The 19,946-nt window shown below is 33.9% G+C and overlaps 1 protein-coding gene and 1 pseudogene across 1 annotated transcript; both read right to left on the minus strand.

Annotated features, from left to right (window-relative positions):
* Positions 1-354: 354 nt before the first annotated feature.
* Positions 355-1,631, minus strand: LOC139859971 (fructose-bisphosphate aldolase 3, chloroplastic-like; annotated as a pseudogene).
* Positions 1,632-9,277: 7,646 nt separating this feature from the next.
* Positions 9,278-12,248, minus strand: LOC139857871 (uncharacterized). Its single transcript, XM_071846717.1, has 2 exons — positions 10,269-12,248; positions 9,278-9,543 (listed from the first exon to the last, which is right to left on the minus strand). The coding sequence occupies exon 1, from the start codon at positions 12,214-12,216 to the stop codon at positions 10,300-10,302; it is 1,917 nt and encodes a 638-aa protein (XP_071702818.1). The 5' UTR covers positions 12,217-12,248; the 3' UTR covers positions 9,278-9,543; positions 10,269-10,299.
* Positions 12,249-19,946: the final 7,698 nt, after the last annotated feature.

Genomic DNA, 19,946 nt, shown 5'->3' on the forward strand with positions numbered 1-19,946 from the left:
ATTTCAGAATTTACTTGAAGCACATTGAATATGAAGGGATTTGGCAGTGTTATCTGTCGGTACATTGAATATGAGGGGAACTTGCCAGTGTGATCGGTTTTTTTTTTTTTTTTTTTTTTTTTTGTGTGCATGTTAAGAGCAAGTATCAGTTGCAGGAGAAAACGTGTTAACATAGAATATGTATTCATATAAATGGATGATTTACTAAAAAATATAGGCAAAAAAGATTGGGAAATGCCACCACACCATCATTGTAGCTATGGTTACTTTGTACAATAACTCAAGGTTGCAAAAATCGCCATTCACAGAGTACTCGGTTGGGAATTTTTCGGTAGTAATATCAGATAGATCCTCTCAGTATGTGTATCCCTTAACAAACATTCATTTCTTAGCATCCTCACTTTCACCTTCAGCTGAATACTTTCCTAGCTGAGCCAACGAGTTTGCTTTCGCACGGGTCAAAAGTGCTCTCTGACCCGCTTCAACGTTCTCGGGCCTACCTTGCCATGCCTTGAGCACCGAGTTTTGAAGCGCACGTGCGTATGAAAACGACACGTGCCATGGGTTAAGACTTTGGTTCATTGCATGTAAGTTTAATGCTGCTTCCATTTCAGATTGTCCTCCTGATAAAAACTACATACCCAAAATTTTCATCAGTTACAAAATAACATGATTATTATAATAATTAACTAAAACTAAAAAGAGAGTATGATAAATGGTTATGCATACACACCATGATGCTGATACTGGGAACTGGAGGTGGGACCCTCCTCCTCTTAAGCATGGTGAGTGTGTATTTAGCAATGGTCTCAGCGTCAGCCTTTTCCTTGTGGTCGGCCCCTGGTGTAACCATACTGGGCTTGAGCAAAATTCCCTCAAACATAACGTTGTTTTCTACCAAGTAATAGAAAACCTCAGACCAAACTCTTTCATCAACTTCAAGTGTTGTGTCAATTGAGTGGTCCCCATCAAGAAGGATCTCGGGCTCCATTATTGGCACCAACCCGTTATCCTACATAACATGATGAAGATTATAATAAATTCCAGTTCACAAATGATTCAAAAAAAGGTCAATTGGTAAAAATAAAAAAATAAAAAAATAAAAATAAAAATTCAAACCTGAGAAATAGCAGCATAACGTGCAAGTCCCCATGCAGCTACTTTCACGGCCAAAGCAGAAGGACCGCAAGGAATGCTTACAACAGTACGCCTAGACAATAACATAGAAAAAACATTTACTAAATGTCATTTTATATTATTCAAACTTAATCTTAAAATAATCCTAATTATGAATTATGATATGTATATCTTACCATTTGGCAAAACGAGCTCCTTGAGTGTAGTACTCAGCTCATCTAGAAGCCAACCCATCCAAACCATCTTTATAAATATATAAAGAGAGATGAAAGAGGTTGTTTTCTCGGGTAGTCCGATGGGCAACGCAGGGGTTTATTTAGACCATAAATAACGTGGCGGCATTCAGACTTATGCCGCCACAAACGCCACCACAAACGCCAGAAATGGGCGGCGGTGGGCGTTTGTCTCTCGGCGTTTGTCGCCGGTTCACGCTGAAGCATTGGGGCGGTCTGGCCAGGTGTTGCTTTGTGATTGGATGGAGATAATTGATCCATTGGGGTAGCCGTTGGAGGGGGAGCGGGGATGGATAAAAAAAAAATAATTTTACTTATTATTTTTTACTCTATATATATCACAACTATCTCAAATAAAATACATACAACAACACCAAACACCACTCATTTCTTCATCAATCTTCATTTTTTAAAACCAAATGGCAAATACCAACAATAACTCAAACTCAAATGTTAACGAAAATGAAAACGATAACTCCGGTTTACCGAATTCGTTTACCAATTTACTCTACTCGGGATCTTCTTCCATCCCGAACACTTATGGTTCATCTTACCCGAACACCTTTGGTGCCTCTTCATCCAACCCGAATGCTTCGCCATATCCTAACTTTAATAGTTTCTATCCGAATCAACGATTGACTCTTGAGCAACAACAACAACTTATTCAACAACAACAATTACAAATTCAAGAAGCTAACTTACAACAAATGTTGCTTCAACAAGCTCGTCAACCAAATATGTTCACTTCGGGTCACCAACAAACGCAACCGACCTCCCAACCACAATCACAATCGCAACCGACAACCCAAGCACCCGACACGCCTACTCGAAAGAAACGAAGCCATAAGAAAAAAATTGGTGGTATGATATTTTTATTATTTACGTATTTCGCATATGTATATTTTAATTAATTTTTAGTATATGTATATTTTTGTGTATATGTATATGTAAGAATGTATATTTGAATTAATTTTTAGTATGTATATTTTCGTGTATATGTATATGTAGAATGTATATGTTAATTAATTTTTGTATATGTATTTATGTAGGTGCATCGAAAAAAGAAATATACAAGAAAAAGATGTGGGATGCCGAAGAGGAAGCATGACTAGCAACATGTTGGATTGACGCGTCCGAAAATTCGAGAAAAGGAAACTCTCAAAAGCTTTCGACTTTTTGGGATTCGGTTTATGAAAAGTTTAATGGCAATAACCGTGGGTGGTTTAGGGGTGATGATCAATTAACATCGAAATGACGTCATTTAAGTAGAAGTTGTAAGGAGTTTAATGGTGTGTTCGATGAAACGCAACGTAATTGGGGTAGTGGAAGGAATGATCGAGATTTGATGAAAAGTGCGTTGCTTAATGATCGAGAGTGAAGGTGGGTGTGCGGAACTACCAAACCAATATGTTGTAGTAGGTGTCATTTTTAACATCTTCCAAAGGACAGCTTTACCCTTTCGTTATTACTCCTATCTTTTTTAATTTTAACTTTAAATATTTCTATTTATTTTATATGATATTTGATATAAAAAAATACTATAGCAATTAAAAAAACATTTAAAATCTAATTCATTTATATAAATTTTATTAAATATTATATATATAACACAAATAAAAATATTTAAATTCAAAATTACAAAAAAAAGACTTTTAATATCAGATAGAACAATTATTTTGAGATGGGTGGAGTATAGTATAATGAATCTTAGAGTTAAACCATGTTGATTGTAACAAATTTTGGTTCAATTTAATTTTTTTTATTGATAGATGAGTATATAATCAACTAGGTGTGTATAAAGAAAACTTATTGATCCACGTTTTTTCAACTAACAATTAGATTATAAACAGTAGATTACGACAAATTTTTTTAAACAACCTCACACAAAAGTCACACGAAACGGCATAGTATAGTTAGCCTGTTATAATTTGTATAAAGTAAATGTGATCAGTGACGGTAGTTTGTAGAGATAAAGGAGTTTTGATCTCTAAACATTTAAAATGTTATTGTAATATTTATGTTTATGTTTATGATTTATAAGGGTAAAATATGCTACGGAGTATAAGTTAGTCACCTCTAAAATTACATTTATAAGTCATGTTATCCTCATGTCTCCTAAGAAAAAGTTTCAATTTTTACTCCTTAATGTGATTGTAAAAATTATGTTTTGTTTAACTGTTTATTAGTTAGTTAAATTTTGTAAGGTTTATGTATTATGTATGCGTAGATAGAGGTGCACAAACTGGGTATTTTACCGGATCCGGGGTAAAAAAAAACTGGTTGTTTTTGTTTTTTTTAGAACCAGTTCGGATTCTCGGTGTCGCTTTTCCGAATTTTTTTTCCGGAATCGGTTATTTTTCGATTCCCGACCGTATTTTTTTGAATTTTTTTGGGACCAGGATTCGATTTAATCGGTTCGATTTTTTAACGTTTAAACAACAATAATATAATCAACATAAACAAAAATTATAACGGTTAACATAATAAATAATATAAATAACGACATTTTTATTTATACCAATTACTATTATAACTAATATAGATACAACACTTTTATTCGAACGATACAATTATAATTTATACAAAAGTTAATACATTTCGAGCTTCGGCATGACCATCGACCGATAATGTATTTGGACTAAAGTATACCGAGCTTCGGTATTGCCATCACCCATTATACTTTAGTTGTCAAATGTGTTTTATTGTCGAAGAGCATTCGTTCGTTCGTATTCTTCAAATTCGGGGTCATCAATAAGCTTGCTGGTAATTTGATACATTATCATCCAACACAACGGTTTCATACTTACCTTCATCAAATTCATCCAATTCGGCCATGGTGTAACCTCGTGCAGATGTTTGAACGGAAACGGAACCGAAAGCAGTAGCTATGAATTATCTATTATAGGATAATTAAGTAGATATTAGAGAGTAAAAATAGTGTAATTAGAGAGTATTTGAAGATTTAGAAAGAAATTTGAGAGTGCTTGTTGCTGTGTTTTCAACCAAAACAATACGGAGTACCAATTATTTATAATACACATTGTGGGGGTAAAATGGTCAAGACACTCAAAAAAAAACGCCCAGAAAGTAAAAAAAAAAAAAAAAAAAAAAAAAAAAAAAAAAAAAACCCCTATCTAAGTCGGATCGAATCGGATATTATCCGGTTTTTATCCAGAACAAATCCGGTTTTTTTCTTTTCTGTATCCGACCAGAACCGGATTAGACCCTGGATCCGGAACCGGTTTTTCTGAGATTCGGTTTCTTTCCCGGATCGGATTGGATCCAGTTTTTTTGTGCACCTCTATGCGTAGAGGTTTGATCAAATCAACTCGCGTACATAATATGTAGCTAAATCTTGATACGAACTTAAATCTAATAGATTGAAGTTCACTTTCTTTATCGGGTCTTCATTTTCAAGCATGATAAACCAATTTGATTCTTTCGTGATTAATTTGACTCAAACTGACTAGTATATATAATGATGAAAGTTTATATTTAAGTTGATTATTACCAGAAAGGATGTATTCTTTTTAAAAGCATGCGAGAGTATAGGTGAACCGGTAAGGGTAGATTGGTAATAGACTTGATGAGAAATCTTTAAATAACATGAACACATCGGTGATGGGCTCCCAAGGACCTACAACATGAATATGACCAAGCAATCGACAAATTTTAAGCCTTCATCACCTGTCAACTTTCACAATAAGTACCAAAACTAGATTTCATCACTTTGTCATTATCACCTAATTTTTATGTCACAGAAAGTTTTTATTTCAAAAGGAGCATTACACATTCAAGTACTGAAGTGCATGTGACAAGGACATATACTTGTCAATAAGGTTTGTGTAAAAAAAGCATTTGAGCGCGAAAAGCCGAAAACATTTCGAAGGACCCTTGTATAAGACCTGCATTTCCTTCCAGGATTGATTAAAAGCAACTCAAAACTGGTGCAAAATTAAAAAGTATCATTAGTTAGAACTTGATATTGCATCTTATATATCAATTATCACAAATTGGTCCCGAAATTGGATTTAAATTGCAGGTAGCAGAGCAAACATTAGAAGAGTACAGAATCAATATGTTCAATTCAACACACTCCCACCTATTTAATATAGGGGTCGTGCATATTTGGATATAGTGTATGATGCATTCAAAAATGAATGAAGATTCACATCTGCATTAGCTATAATCTAATGGAGATGTCATTTGATGTCTTGATTACTATACTGACCATTTGTAGCTGTTCATGGTCCAAAAAGCAGCTAAATGCTTCTCAATTTAGTAGATTGTGATCAGTGTGTATGATAAAAATGAATATGGTTTTGTTTTTTAAGCTACTGTAAAGAAACACAAGCTCTTACACATATAGAGTTTAACCTAATTATACATGGCAATTGAGACCCATAATCTCAAATTTGGGTCAATTGGGTCAAGCTTCCAGGTCAATTGAGTCTTGAGAGAAATTAGGCATCGGCAATGTAAACCAGAACTTCAAAAAAGTTCCAATGGGTTTCCATCCAACCTATTAGGTCCTATACCAAATTTAAAGGAACATGTCAAATGGCTATTAATTCCTAAAGCTCAATAAAAAGAAATAGGTCTAATGGTTCTTGTGAATGAGTCAAATGGGTCAAGCATAACAAGCTTCATTCATCAAACATTTATGAAAGCAATCATGGTTATATCGTTTATTATGTATATTAATATTTTCTAATACATATAAATCGTAAATATACACGTAAAACGTAATCATAAATGTAAAAATCGCATCTAAAAGTAGATGACCCGTTTAGACCCATTTGACTCATGACCCGTTACCCAACCTGACCCATTTGGACACATGTAAAAATCTGACCTGTTTGACCTGTGACCCATTTCAACCCAAAACCGTTTTGACCCGTTACCCAAACCGACCCAACCTGACCCGTTTGCCAGATATAAACCTAATTGTAAGATGCACATCTACTGTATGAATTATGAGCTGCAACAGGCTAGGACAGTGCTTCAGTTTTATTTACAGAGGTAGCTAAAATGATGGATAAACTACGAGCATGCCTCCAAGTTTACTCCAATAAACAGTTAACGGGAAAACTTGAACTATAAAGTTACTTTCAACTAGTCCGGACCGGACCGCGCGTTGCGGCGGAACCGTGCTGGCTATTTTGCGGTTACAGACGTAGAGTTTTATATTGTTTTACATGTTTTGACATAGTGACAATATTTAAATGCAGATACATTTGCAAACTACCAAAAGACACTATTCTAATGTGTTGACCTTTTTGACTTGGTTTGACCTGATGAGAATTTAATTGTTTCAGCTTTTATTATTGACAAAAATCAACAATAACATAGTACTCATGTTGATATCAGTCTGACCAAAACCAATATTCATATAAAGAAAAAAAAAAGAAAAAAAACACTGACCTGTGCACTGTTTTACTCTATGCATTTTTACAAAGTCTAAAAAGATGTGACCATGGGCAAATGTTTTACATGTTTTGTCATAGTGACAAAGTTTAAGTATAGACACAATTGCAAATTACCAAAAGACACTATTTTACTGTGTTGACCTCATTAACTGGTTCTGTTGACTTGTTTTGACCTAATGACAAAATTTAACTGTTTTGACCCGAATTGATCTAGCTTTTATTGTTGACAAAAGTCAACGATAAAATAGTACCCATGTTGATACCAGTCTGACCCAAACCAATTTTCACACCTAACCTGTTGTTGAGTTGTAAAAAAAATATATAAAAATAAAAATTATAATAAAAATGTAGTTACCACTAATATGATTAGCATACCTGCCCTGAAACGACCAAAAGGCTCTTCTTCTTTGAGAACCGAAACGTACTCCTTCACTTTTAACTGAAAAACTCTGTTTATAGCATCGTAAAGACCTGACAAATATTCGTTGCGTATATCCTGCTGATGATTTCTTACGTAATCTATCCGATCTGATCTACCTATCATATAGTTGATAATTATAAAACATATTCATTGTCATGTTATTTTTTTTTCCTGTTTCTCCTACCGCTTATATCCCTAAGTTTTAACCCTAAATGATAACCGGGTTGACCATATACAAAAAGTAATGGGAACTGTAAAGACGTAAAGTGGATGCAACATATTGATACGTTTCGGTGTACCGCCTTTATACTCTACAATAAGATCATAATCGGTACGGGTTCTGTCTCCAGCCTCGAAAACTATCGCACACAGACTATCAGATGTTGGCATCTCATATTGCTTAGCACCTATAACATTATACAACCTTATTTGAAACTCGGGTATGTCTGCTTCTACAATTTTATCCCTAGCAATTCTAAATAGTTTTAACAACCTCGTTTTTATCATTCAAAAGTTCTAACAGTTCTTCAACAGTCTCTCTAGAGATACCACCTGAGCTTTGTTCCCCAAAAAAACTTAACCTATTACGCACTTCATTATTGGTATCATATATGTAAAGCTGTAAGAAACGTGGAGGATCACCATCTTCGGGACAAAGCGCGCCTATCCAATGATAAATCTGACCCGATATTTCAAAAACATAAGGACCTCTACCATTGTTAATAGTGTCATCTATCTGAGCACCATAAGAGGCCATACTAAACATCTGATTGTATGCGCGTATATTATCCATGTAACTTCTGCTTTTCAATAGTTCAACGATTTGAGGAGGAGGATTCCTTTCTCTTGGTAGATCTACACGACCACCTTCACAACAACCATTAAAACGCAAACTACTTGAAGATTTTAATCGTTCGCCATACCAAAACAATGCTCCACAATAAGAACATACACAATTGCAGTCGCCAATATCATTATAATACCCGGGTGACTCCTGTAAAGAAATCATATAGAAGACATTCTAAACTTAACAATGTCATCAAAAGAAAATAGTACTTGAAAATATGAACACATAATTTCAATACAGGTAGAAGATTAAAATAGCATAACAAAAAGAATAGTATACCTGTACTATTTGAAGAACCAACAGAAGGTAGGTTATCCTGATGCGAAAACAGAGGCTGTGGACGACGCAAACGGCGTCTTTTCGGCATCGAAGTTCTAGAGCAACCAACACCGAATGAAAATGGCCCGGACGTTGACTCAAAAGAAACATTCGACTTTCGCTTACGCGGCATCATAAGTGGTATACACAATATTTAACAACAACCACTTCAGCCTTCAGGTAAACCAAAATCCAAATAACAATATACATTAGTTCAAATAGAACTTAAGCTAACAAAAGTAATCAGTCAAGAACAATTCGTGATATAAAATTGTATAACTAAAGATTAAGTTTTTTTTTAAAAAGACGATGTTGAAATCCGAGCGACACAGACGAACACAAACAACGAAAAATAGAAATCGAGCAGTAACAGCAGGCGATTAGGGCAAACAAAGGGGTACTTAAGATCATGCAAGAAGAAAAGAAAAAGTAGTTAAGCAGAGGTTTATGCGAGTGAACGGAGAAAAGAAAGAAGTTAACCCTATATGGCAGATGGCCAACACGTGGAAGCCACAGGGGAAAACAGGGGGAGGAAAAAAAAAAAAAAAAAAAAAAAAAAAAATTAGGAAGCACCTCAGACTCAACCCCTCGAGAGCACATACAACAAAGACTTCACAAACCTTCCACCCCAGATGTCAACATGTTATTAATCTCATCGATTAGCTATATATTTATTATTCAAAACGACAACCTGTGTAACATAAAGCGACACAAACCTGCATCACTTTTAGTATAAAGAGGGTTTAATTTAAGTACCTTCTATAATGAATTTATTTGAAAATCTTCACTAACCTTGTGGCAAAGACCAAATGTTGTTGTTATCTGGTTTTATGTGACAAATATAGAATATAGCATGTAAGCACGAAAACAAACAACAAACAAACAAAATACAGACTTGCGAATAAATCTTTTATAAGACACTATATCCATGAATAATTCAAAGCAGCCCACAGCAGGTGAAAATTAAAAAGTAGCATGAGTCAGAGCTAATAATAACGAAACCTCATCTAGTAAATAAATTATCCCAAAAATGATTTCCAGAATTGGTTGGACTTGATAGCGATGAACATGCCTTAGTACGAAAAAACCTTTTAAATTAATCTTCAATGCCATCCCATTGCTCCCAAAAAGTCTCAAGTTGGCCCTCTCAGATATGAGCTGAAACACAAGTTACAGAAATACTTATTAAGTTCAAATTGCAGTACGGCACAGTGCAGTTAAACTTTAGACAACAGAATCAATGTACAACCAATTCAACCCGGCCCCACACATAAATAATAAATAAGTGTTCAAGATATTTTGAGCATAAAAGTCAGTCCTGATTTGATTGCACGCTGAAATTCAAGATATTTAGATTTAGATGCACCGAGAGGCAAGACCGGATTTATTGATTTATTATAGAGAATAGATTATAATCTAATTCATAATATTTAGCACATTAGGCATTCATTAGTTTTTATTAGAAAAAATAAATAAGTGTTCAATGTTAATCGGTTGACCCAAACCATCTCGACTAGATACCTTAACCTGCCAGACCCGCCCATTTTGCAACCTCTACTTGTAGCAAAGTACTCCGTATTATTCTCTTAAGGGTTCGTAGGGAAAGGCCGAAAAATACACAGGAGTTAGGGGCAAGTGACATACAAGGAACCTTTGAGATGCATATCAAATTAGACGATAAACAAATGAATAAAAGTAAACAGATACTGCAATTAACTTCATCAGCTAGAATATTAATCAGGACTGAAAGTCTGAAACTACTAATTATAAACATATAACATGCACAGATACTATTTGCACCAATACATCATGCCTCTAACTTCACCCCAATAAACAATTAACAAGAAAACATGAACCATAAAGTTAATTTCATTCAAAGGTACCTTCTCTTCTGAATTTGTCTGAAAATCTCCACTAAGATTTGTTTTTCTTCTTGTTTTTGGATTTCGGCTGAAGTTTCTGATATGCAATAAGCCTTGAAGTTGACAGCTTCAATTCATTTAACCGATTCTTTCTTCGTTGTTTCCTGGATAAGGGTTTCGGATCTTCACTTTGTGCATCCAATTGTGACTTTTCATTTTCTGCCTCATCAACATCATGTTTTACTCTCTTGCTGCCATTGTTGGGTCCATTTGAAGACTCTCCTTTAAGAAGAGACTTAATCCTCTGTTTTTGTTCTTTTATCTTCTTACGAGGAACAACAAACTCATCTTCTCTGTAAGTCGCTAATTTCTTCAAAGGAACTAACTGATTCAATTCCTTATCATCCACTACCAATATCTCCTTCGCTTTCAATCCATAATTATTTTTGTTAACAGGCCTGTACTTGAATCTAGTCTTCAAATCCCCAATACTACCTTCATAGTCCAACTTATAGTACTCCTCTAACTCTTTTTCAACAACTTCCTTTTCAAATTCGGAACTTTTTCGTTTCCTCTTTTTGCCTTGTTGTAATACTACTGTTTCTTCTTTGTCTTGTGTTTGTTCTTCATGTCCACCATTATTATTAACCTTGCTTTTCAAAAATCTTTTTCTAGTACCTAAAAACCCATCATCAGAACCAAATTCATCCTCCCAACCCTTAGGCAAACCAAGCATATCATCTTCCTCATCAAAATTAGGTTTTTTCAATTCACAATCTTCACCTTCACTACCAAACTCAGGGTCAACATCTTCTGCTTCATAAAACTTATCATCAAACGCCTTCTTCATCTTTCTATCGTACTCTTCCGGATCAAAGTCCTCCTCAATATCACGTTCATCCAACACACAATCCACATCTTCCCCAATCCCCGCGGTTTCCCTAAACTTCCTAATTTTCTCATTAATCTCTTTCTTCTTCAAGTTTTTCAAACGCTTCAACTCTTCTTTCCGCTCAATCTCAGCCCGTGCCATTCTCTCCTCTTTATTCTTCCTATGTATGCTCCTAGCATTATCCTTCTTCCTCACTGAATCATTAACTGTTCTTGAATACCCCATTACTCTGTTGTCGCCTGCATTTTCCTCATGCCTAAAATTATAACTTCTCTCAAAATCCTCTTGCTTATCTAACTCCTCTTCATCCTCTGAAAAATCTATTCCATCATCAACATCCAATACTTTACGATTACTTTTATCTTTCTCCAACCACATCTTTTTCCTAAAATATTCCTTTAAAAACTTTTCTTTTTCATCCAACTTGTCATCCTCCTTAAAATACTCATCCAACTTCTTTACATAATCACTGTCATCTTCATCGTCGTCATCATCACCCTTGTTGTTACCCTCCTTCACTTTTATAATATCCCCTTCAACTTCTTCATCACCAACAGCATCCAAAAACTCCTTCCTTAATGCCTCCTGTTCCTCAATGTAGCTTTTCTTATTATTATTCGTATTACTATCATTTTCATCTTCAAACTCAGGTCCTTCTTCAAGTAAATGTTTTGCAGTCACATCTTTCAAATACATAGGATTCTTTTTCTTCTCCTTAACAACACTAATCTCATCACTAGCCTCATTATCATAATCATCATCATTATCAGAATCAAATAACTTAGCACCAGTATTCTTAAGTGAAGGATCCTGATTTCTTACTTTAATTAAAGCATCAAAAAACTTCAAATCATGCTTACTTGAAAAATTAACAATATCTTCATCATCTTCAGATGATTCATCATCATCTGAATCAATTAGGCCTTTCTTTTTAAGCTCCTCAAACCGCTGTAAATCTTCGCGTTTCTTATTGTGTTCATAACGGCGAGCAAATCCATCGTTAATTTGGATCTTCGATATGTCGCCGGAACCGCCGTCTGAATCAGAGCCGCTGTCATCGAATAGTTTCATCACCATAGTTCCGATGATAACCGGAGAGTTAGGGTTAGGGTTTTGGCAACTAAACTAAATTCATCGGCAGAATACATACATATTACTGTACGAAACTTAATTGTTCTTTTTTATTTGTGTGTGAATGGGTCCCACATGGGTCTCACCAATCCTACAGTCAGTTTATTTTTTTTTTCTTTTCTTTTTAATTGTAACTAGTGTTCGAACTCTCGCTTCGCGCCGGGGTTCGGTTTTCAATGTATTATATTGCGTTTAGTTTGTAAAATTATTTTGTGGCTAACGATGATATCGTTGAAGCGCAACTCGAGTCGAACTAAAAGGTATAATCCGTGAAAGATTTAAATGTTATTTTAAATTAACAATATATGTACATCTCCGCGTTTCACTATGGAATTGTCGACTTTTAAAAATTTAACGCAAAATCGACGTGTATGAAAAGTACCTCAAATATTTAGCATTTTTTAAAAAGCGTCTGATTTGCGTATAGTTAGTGACAGTGTGCTCCTAAAATTGTTTCGAGTTTAACGATGGTTTCAGAAAAATTTAACTCGGTGCGAGCGAGAAGATATGGCCCGTTGAATATTTGGGTGTAGTTTTTTTAAATTTTTTTATGAAAATGAGTATTTGACACTTTACTCCCTGTTTGAGGATCGATTTTAATATTTGAACAAACTATGAGGGCTTTTAAAAAAAAAAGGTGGAAAAGGGGGAAAAAGGTGAAAGAACGAAAGCATCACTGGCGACTATTAATTTTTTTTGTCTATTAGGTAGTATATAAAGTATGTAGTCGATTTATAACGAATGAGAAGTTTAATGGTTAAAGTATAAAATGTTAAAAGTTTGTGATAAGTTTGTAAAAACCATAAAGTTAGCTTTTATAATTTTTTTTGGGGTTAAAATGTAATTAAGTAAAAGAGTGGGGGTGGTTTGTGAAACGTTTGGGTTACTAATGTTTTTTTGAGGTTAAAATGTAAGTAAGTAAAAGTGTGGGGGTGGTTTGTGAAACTTTTGGGTTACTATTCACTTGGGCTTTGCCTTTTAGATACAAGGTATAAAACGCGGAGATGTACATATATTGTGAAACTTTTGTGATAAGTTTGTAAAAATCATAAAGTTAGCTTTTATAGTTTTTTTTGGGGTTAAAATGTAATTAAGTAAAAGAGTGGGGCTGGTTTGTGGAACGTGTGGGTTACCAATGTTTTTTTGAGGTTAAAATGTAAGTAAGTAAAAGTGTGGGGTAGTTTGTGGAACTTTTGGGGTACTATTCACTTGGGCTTTTAGATATAAGGTATAATAATGAAACTCTTAGACCATGCTATGGTTAGTTACCCGCCCATTACCCGTAACTAACCATAGGCACCACTTAGTTACCCGCGTTAGTTACCCGCTTTCACTATAGATTTAACGGAAGAGTTATAGGAATTGCGGGTCCCAGTGCTTTTTATTGTTGGACTTGATGCTTTATTGCTTGTACATTGTATATTAAGAGGAATATTGTTTTAGCCATGATATGGATTGTTTAGTTATGAGTTAGTTATAGGATATTGGTGTTGATGTGGCGCTGATGTGGAAGGTTAAAAGGATGAATAGTTTAGTTACGATAGGGAGTGGCCTTACTACTCCGTGCTAACATAATTAATACTCACATAAATAAAACAAACAATTAGAAATTACTATATAAATAACCAATAATCTCATCACACTACTTTTCTAAATAAAAATATCTACTTTCTAGGTTAAAATAGTAAGATACTAAAAAGCACATGATTTAAAAAAAAAATTTGTTAAATATCAAACATGTTAACTTTTAAACATGTACTACCACTAAATTTATGTACTTGAGTTGAGAACATTATTACATTTTTATAGTCACAAATAATACTTAAATTACTTTAAATTTAAAATAAATAAAAAATGTAAGTGATTTGAGATGGGTGCATGGATGTGATATGTGTGCACAGGGGTAATAGTAGGTGGGCCGTAGGAGTATGTTTATCAATATCTGTTACGAAAACTCTTAATAGTTACTAGAATAAGTGACATTGTAGACCCCTCATATTTTGATTATTATGAAAGATCAAAATATTTTTGCAAATTATACTTTGTGTCCCGTTATCTTTCTTGTTCTTTGGTATTTTGTAAACGAATATGTTTACACAATTTTTTTTTTAATGTTTTTATTAAGTTAACAAAAAGTTCATTCTCAACTAAATGTATATATCTTTTGCATAAAATTGGATTTATAACTTGAGTTGGTCACAAAGACTAGTTAGCAATTTAGCATATTACCATTATTATTTATTAGACAAAAATTATGAATTGTGCTGAGGGCATTTTCGTCCTTTTACTTTTTTTTCTCAAAAAAAGCCCCCACACTTTGTTCAAAAATTAAAATCGACCCCTCAAAAACGGGGTAAGGTGTCAAATCATCATTTTCATAAAAAATCTTAAATAAACTCCACTCAAATATTCAACGGGGCATATCTTCTCGTCCGCAACGAGTTAAATTTTTCCGACAACATCGTTAAGCTCGAAAAAACTTTACGAACACAATGTCACTAACTATACGCAAAACGGGCACTTTTTAAAAAACAATAAATATTTGAGTCCACCTTTCATACACGTTGATTTTTTTCCTCACGGGCTCCGTAACTATTTTCATCTATATATTAACAACATGTACATATGGGTCTTATTATTTTTTTAAAAAAAATTATCTAGTAATTTTTTTGATATTACTCGGTAAATATTCTATTCTTAAATCATACGGAGTGTTAACATAAGCTAACGAGTTAATTGCGTTAAATTTTAAAAAGTCAACAACTCCATAGAGAAACGCAGAAATACACATATATTGTTAATTTAAGATAACATCTAAATCTTTGACGGGTTATACCTTTTCGTTCGACTCGAGTTGCGCGTCAACGACATCATTGTTAGCCACGAAATAATTTTGCAAAATAAACGCAGTGAAATACATTGGAAACCGAACCCCTTTGCGAACCGAGGGTTAAAAAACTAGTTGTATACAAATGTGAGTATTTACTATTTTTGAAAATTTATGACAGTATTTAAGTATTTAAGAGGGAAGTCCATAGAAGAAGTTTGATTATTATGGAGTAGTTTCTGATGATGACTAAAACTCAGTGATTTGGAGCTTATATGATATTTGTAGACGAGAAATTTGATAAGCAACTATAATCCTATGTAATGGCTAACTTGAATACCATAAAAACAAAATTTGGGGCTTAAAATAAAAGGACGTGTATACGAAGATAAACTGTATAATGATGTAGACATGTAGTTTACCTTATATATTAAGGAGAAGGTCGTATGTATTATAATGTGGTTTGGCAGGCTCCGAGAGCTTTGTATAGAAAAATTGAACGAATATTTTCTTAGAGATGCCATGAGTCCAAAGAATGAGTCAAAACCGAACTCTTTGGTCTTCTTTGTGACCGTTTTAAAATGCCGCTTTTATCTGTATTTGTTATATTTGTTATTGTTATTTCCATTTAACTGCAATTGCTCTATTTAGAGGGTGTTTGGGGTTGCGTTTTGGAGGTGATTATTTAATTATTGCGATTGGAAAACGTAAATTATTTAATTTTAGTGTTTGGCAATCAAAGATTGAAAAGTGATTAATTACGTTATGGCAAGATCAAAACGCTATTATCCAACAGCAATATACCCCTTACTGCATGGAAAACGGGTTTTCAAGCTCCTGTCATATTACTAATATATCCTCATAACTTGGTCTTTTTCTTTTTGTGAAATAGGGAGTACTGAATATCGGAAGTCAGCACATGTGATGACTTCAGAATTCTTGATTTTGTTTCAGTTGTATTACTAACTAGATTTAAGAGCCCGTGCGTTGCACGACAATTCTAAAAAATTGTATTCGAAAATGTTATTATACGTTATTATGGCTACGGATTAGCTGCATGATACAGTTCGACGCACTTTGACACGTTCTTTTTTAGCAACAAATTTTAACCATTCCACCATTTATAAATCAAACATAACTTGAGCAACTCATTCTCACAAGTAATTGAGTCAAAATGGCACCTTTATATATTCAAAGAAAACTTACAAAGATGACAATTATTACACGGCCAATTTAAGTTGTTCATTAAGGAGGCGGAAACATGTCTCCAGTACCACAACCATGTGTACAAAACTTTGTGATTATTCCTACGCATATCCTAGATGCAATGCACTTCCAAATGAGCAACTTAAAGTAGCTGTGTAATAATTTTTGCTTATAAGCTGAGTGGTTATTTATATGTATAGAACAAATTATGCGTCAAAATTTGTGAAATTGACCACTATTAATTTATATGTCATATGTGCAATTGTGAAAGTGAGTAAAAGAGATAGGGAGTATCTTTTAGATAAGCCAGAGTGCCCATTAAAAAATAAATTAGGTACTACATCTTTTTATCAACTGTAACAATATGATACAATTGAAATGGTATATACTATCCCAAAGTGTTTGGTTGTCAAATTGATATATATACCTTAATAGAAGAAATCAAATGAGACAACGTTGAATCTTGGTAAACATCAACAGGTTATGAATCCTCAACCTCCCCAAATGATATTTTAAAGAGTTCGTGTACAATTACGTAGTAGTATATATCCAACTTGAAACAATTAATAAACTGTATAAGTGTATAAATGTGCCAGTTTGTATTTCTCTTTAAAGCCTAATAGACTGACTTTAAATATCAGTTTCCTACCAATAATCTCATAAGGTTCTTCCGGTAGGTCTTGCTCCCCAGCAATTCACAAATGATGTTTACCCCAACTTGTTAAAAAGAACATCAACTTCCTTGCCATAAGGAGAATAAAGTATACGTACAAGAGCCAGTGTTTTCGACAACCGTTAAAAAAGTACTTTTATTATAGAAGTTAAGTTGTGGTTTATTATAGTAATTAGTGTTGTTATATTATAATGTGCAAGTAGTATTCGAAGCGAATAGAAATAGTAAAATAAACCACATTTTAAGGACACCATATTCATAACTTTCAATAACATAAAAAGATAAGTATTACAATTGTAAATATAAATCCACAAATGTTGCAGGACTTCTTAGTTGACAACATGTATAGTGAAATGGTTGAGTTACTTTTCTTTTATATGATCGGCAATGAATTGCCGACAAAATCTGCCAAAATTAAATATATGATCTAGTAAAAAGAGTCGAAATGTTGATCACGAAACATATAAGTCAAAATGTTGACCACAAAACAAATTGATGAAGGTAATTGTTACAAACATGCATAAATAGAAATGAATATAGCAAAAAAAGAATTAAAAGGTATTAATACCTTAAGACATCTACATAAGTTTAATCACCATAAGATTCGTGTGCTTTAGACAAGTCAGGCACTGCATTCTAGGAAGTTTACAATTCCGATCAGATGATTGTATATATTCGGAAATATTAGCCTATTTTTGGCTACTTACAACGTTTACATGTGCGTTTCACTTGTTGATAAAGTATAAGTTTAAAAGACATCAGTTCGACATATGCCTCTAAGCATAATTATTAGAAAGAAATAAAAAACTAAATTTGTAAGCTTTTGCTGCTTCATGATGACTTTAATTGTACAATGCTAAATATGGAGGATAGCATAAGAAAAGATAAAAAGCCTATATAATCAACCTTACCATTTTATATCAGCAGTTTAGCAGTGAAGTTTTTGAGCAAACCTTAAATAAGTCTTTTCTTGTGTCTTTATGTCTTTATAGATCAAAGATTAGTGCATAATTCACAAAAAAGAAATATGTGCAGTTGGAGTTCAGCAAAATACAGGCAACGAAGGATACAAAAGCAAAAGGGAACTAAATAATTATTGTTCAATAAGTCGCACCAACTTTGATAATTTATGTTAATGCTCATCTATTTGAGCTTTTCCTAAACTGCATTCCCAACTAATCTCGCTCTCTATGCTCTATCAAGTGCGATTAAAACCCAAGTGGGACTAAATGAATACTTGTAAGTTTTAATTTTCCAGGTCATTGTGACAGAATATTCAAAAGATTCATTTTTTTCCGAACGCACAGATGCTCAAAACCGTTTAGAATTAAGTTTATATAGATATAGATATAGATTAAACTCACTTATTTCAATTAAAATAATATAACAAAGTATGTGCTAGTGAATCAACAACTCGCCTATTTAACCTGTTATGAAGAGGTGGCAAGATGGATGGATCAGGTAATTGGCTACCCTAAGGGCTGGCTAAAAGTCATTTTGGTTTGACAGAACAACGTGTGATATATATTAATCCAGAAATAATCTTTTACGCTAATAAATTTAGATCATTAAATCACGTTATTTGGCATGCTTGACCTATCGAAGCATTCAATGATTTTGATGGTAAATTCAGTTTTGAGTCTAGTTTCAACCCGTTGGACGGTTTGGCCAACTTAACTTTAAGCCAACATCTTTATTATCAAGTTTGAGATGTAACAAATCATGTTGACACATTTGGAAGTAAATGGATTAAACATCCACCTCTAACGTATTCATAAGAGATTAATATTAAGTAGAAAATCAGTTACCTGAAGCCACTTTTGCAAATCAATCACCAGATGTTGTAATAATTGGAGTAGCAGCACCGAAGCCATAATAGCAAGCCCACCACCACTTGAAGAAGCAATGGCAAATCGACCAGAAGTTTAACCAGCCATAAACTGTCTCGATAGTCTATATGAGTAGAGAACCGGCCCTAAAGCCTGTTGGCCAGATCCAATCCGAACAGGCTGTCCAAACCCTTGTCCACCAGCAAAGGCACTAAAACTTGTCTGCTGAGGTGGCTGGGGAGGTTGTTGAGATTAACGTTAAATTCGACATATAACCCAACTTTGTGACCCACCCATTTTGCTATGTTTATAGTAAACAAAGGAGTGTGTACCTAAAATGAACATGAGAGAAGCTTTGGAAAATCACTTGGTTGTTGTTCGTATGAACTTCTTTGCTTATTCAATCAGAATTGTATCAACTCAGTTATCCTATGCTCATATTCTTTTTCACCTCTTTGGATTCTTAGAAGTAACATTCCCTGACAAACAACAGTAATCATAACTATAATTATCAGATCAAACAAACAGAAACGCAAACACAATCTCTAACAAAAACACAGAAATCAACCCTAAAGGGCTCTACATTGAATAATTTACGTCTTAAAATTACGGTTAATGGACTGGAAGAAACTCAAAATTTAATCAAACTCTGGAACTATTTTGGGCAGTGTTGCTTATTTACACACCTACGGTCAAAATTGAAACACTGGAATTATTTTGGGCAGTGATGCTTCCATTTACACGGGAGGTGGATTTTAGGCTTCCATTAGATTTGGTACCATGAACACAGATGTGATGCCCCGTACAAAACCATCGTGTACAGATCATCAACAACAGGATCATTACAAGGTCATACACTATATGCTGTTTGAAAACCAGTTTTGTATTCATGAAAATATAGCGTTTTACAAAAGATAACGTGCTTCCTATGAATAGAAGCATAAACATAAGTATGTGACCCAAAGGTCGTTACACATCCATTGTTTGAAAATAATGTAAATTACGAATGCAAAATAAAAGTTTCATGATTGAGACATCTCTAAGTAATGCAGCGGAAGTCTAACACAGCAAGTCTGTAACACCAAGACAGCAAGTCTAACAGCGGAAGCAACAACATTTAAGCACCTGAGAAATACATGCT

This window comes from Rutidosis leptorrhynchoides, chromosome 7 (assembly GCF_046630445.1).
Source record: "Rutidosis leptorrhynchoides isolate AG116_Rl617_1_P2 chromosome 7, CSIRO_AGI_Rlap_v1, whole genome shotgun sequence".
Taxonomy (NCBI): domain Eukaryota; kingdom Viridiplantae; phylum Streptophyta; class Magnoliopsida; order Asterales; family Asteraceae; genus Rutidosis; species Rutidosis leptorrhynchoides.

Bases quoted from the DNA above. Each gene is read 5' to 3' on its own strand.
- LOC139857871 (XM_071846717.1), bottom strand. From the start codon at position 12,216: ATGGTGATGAAACTATTCGATGACAGCGGCTCTGATTCAGACGGCGGT.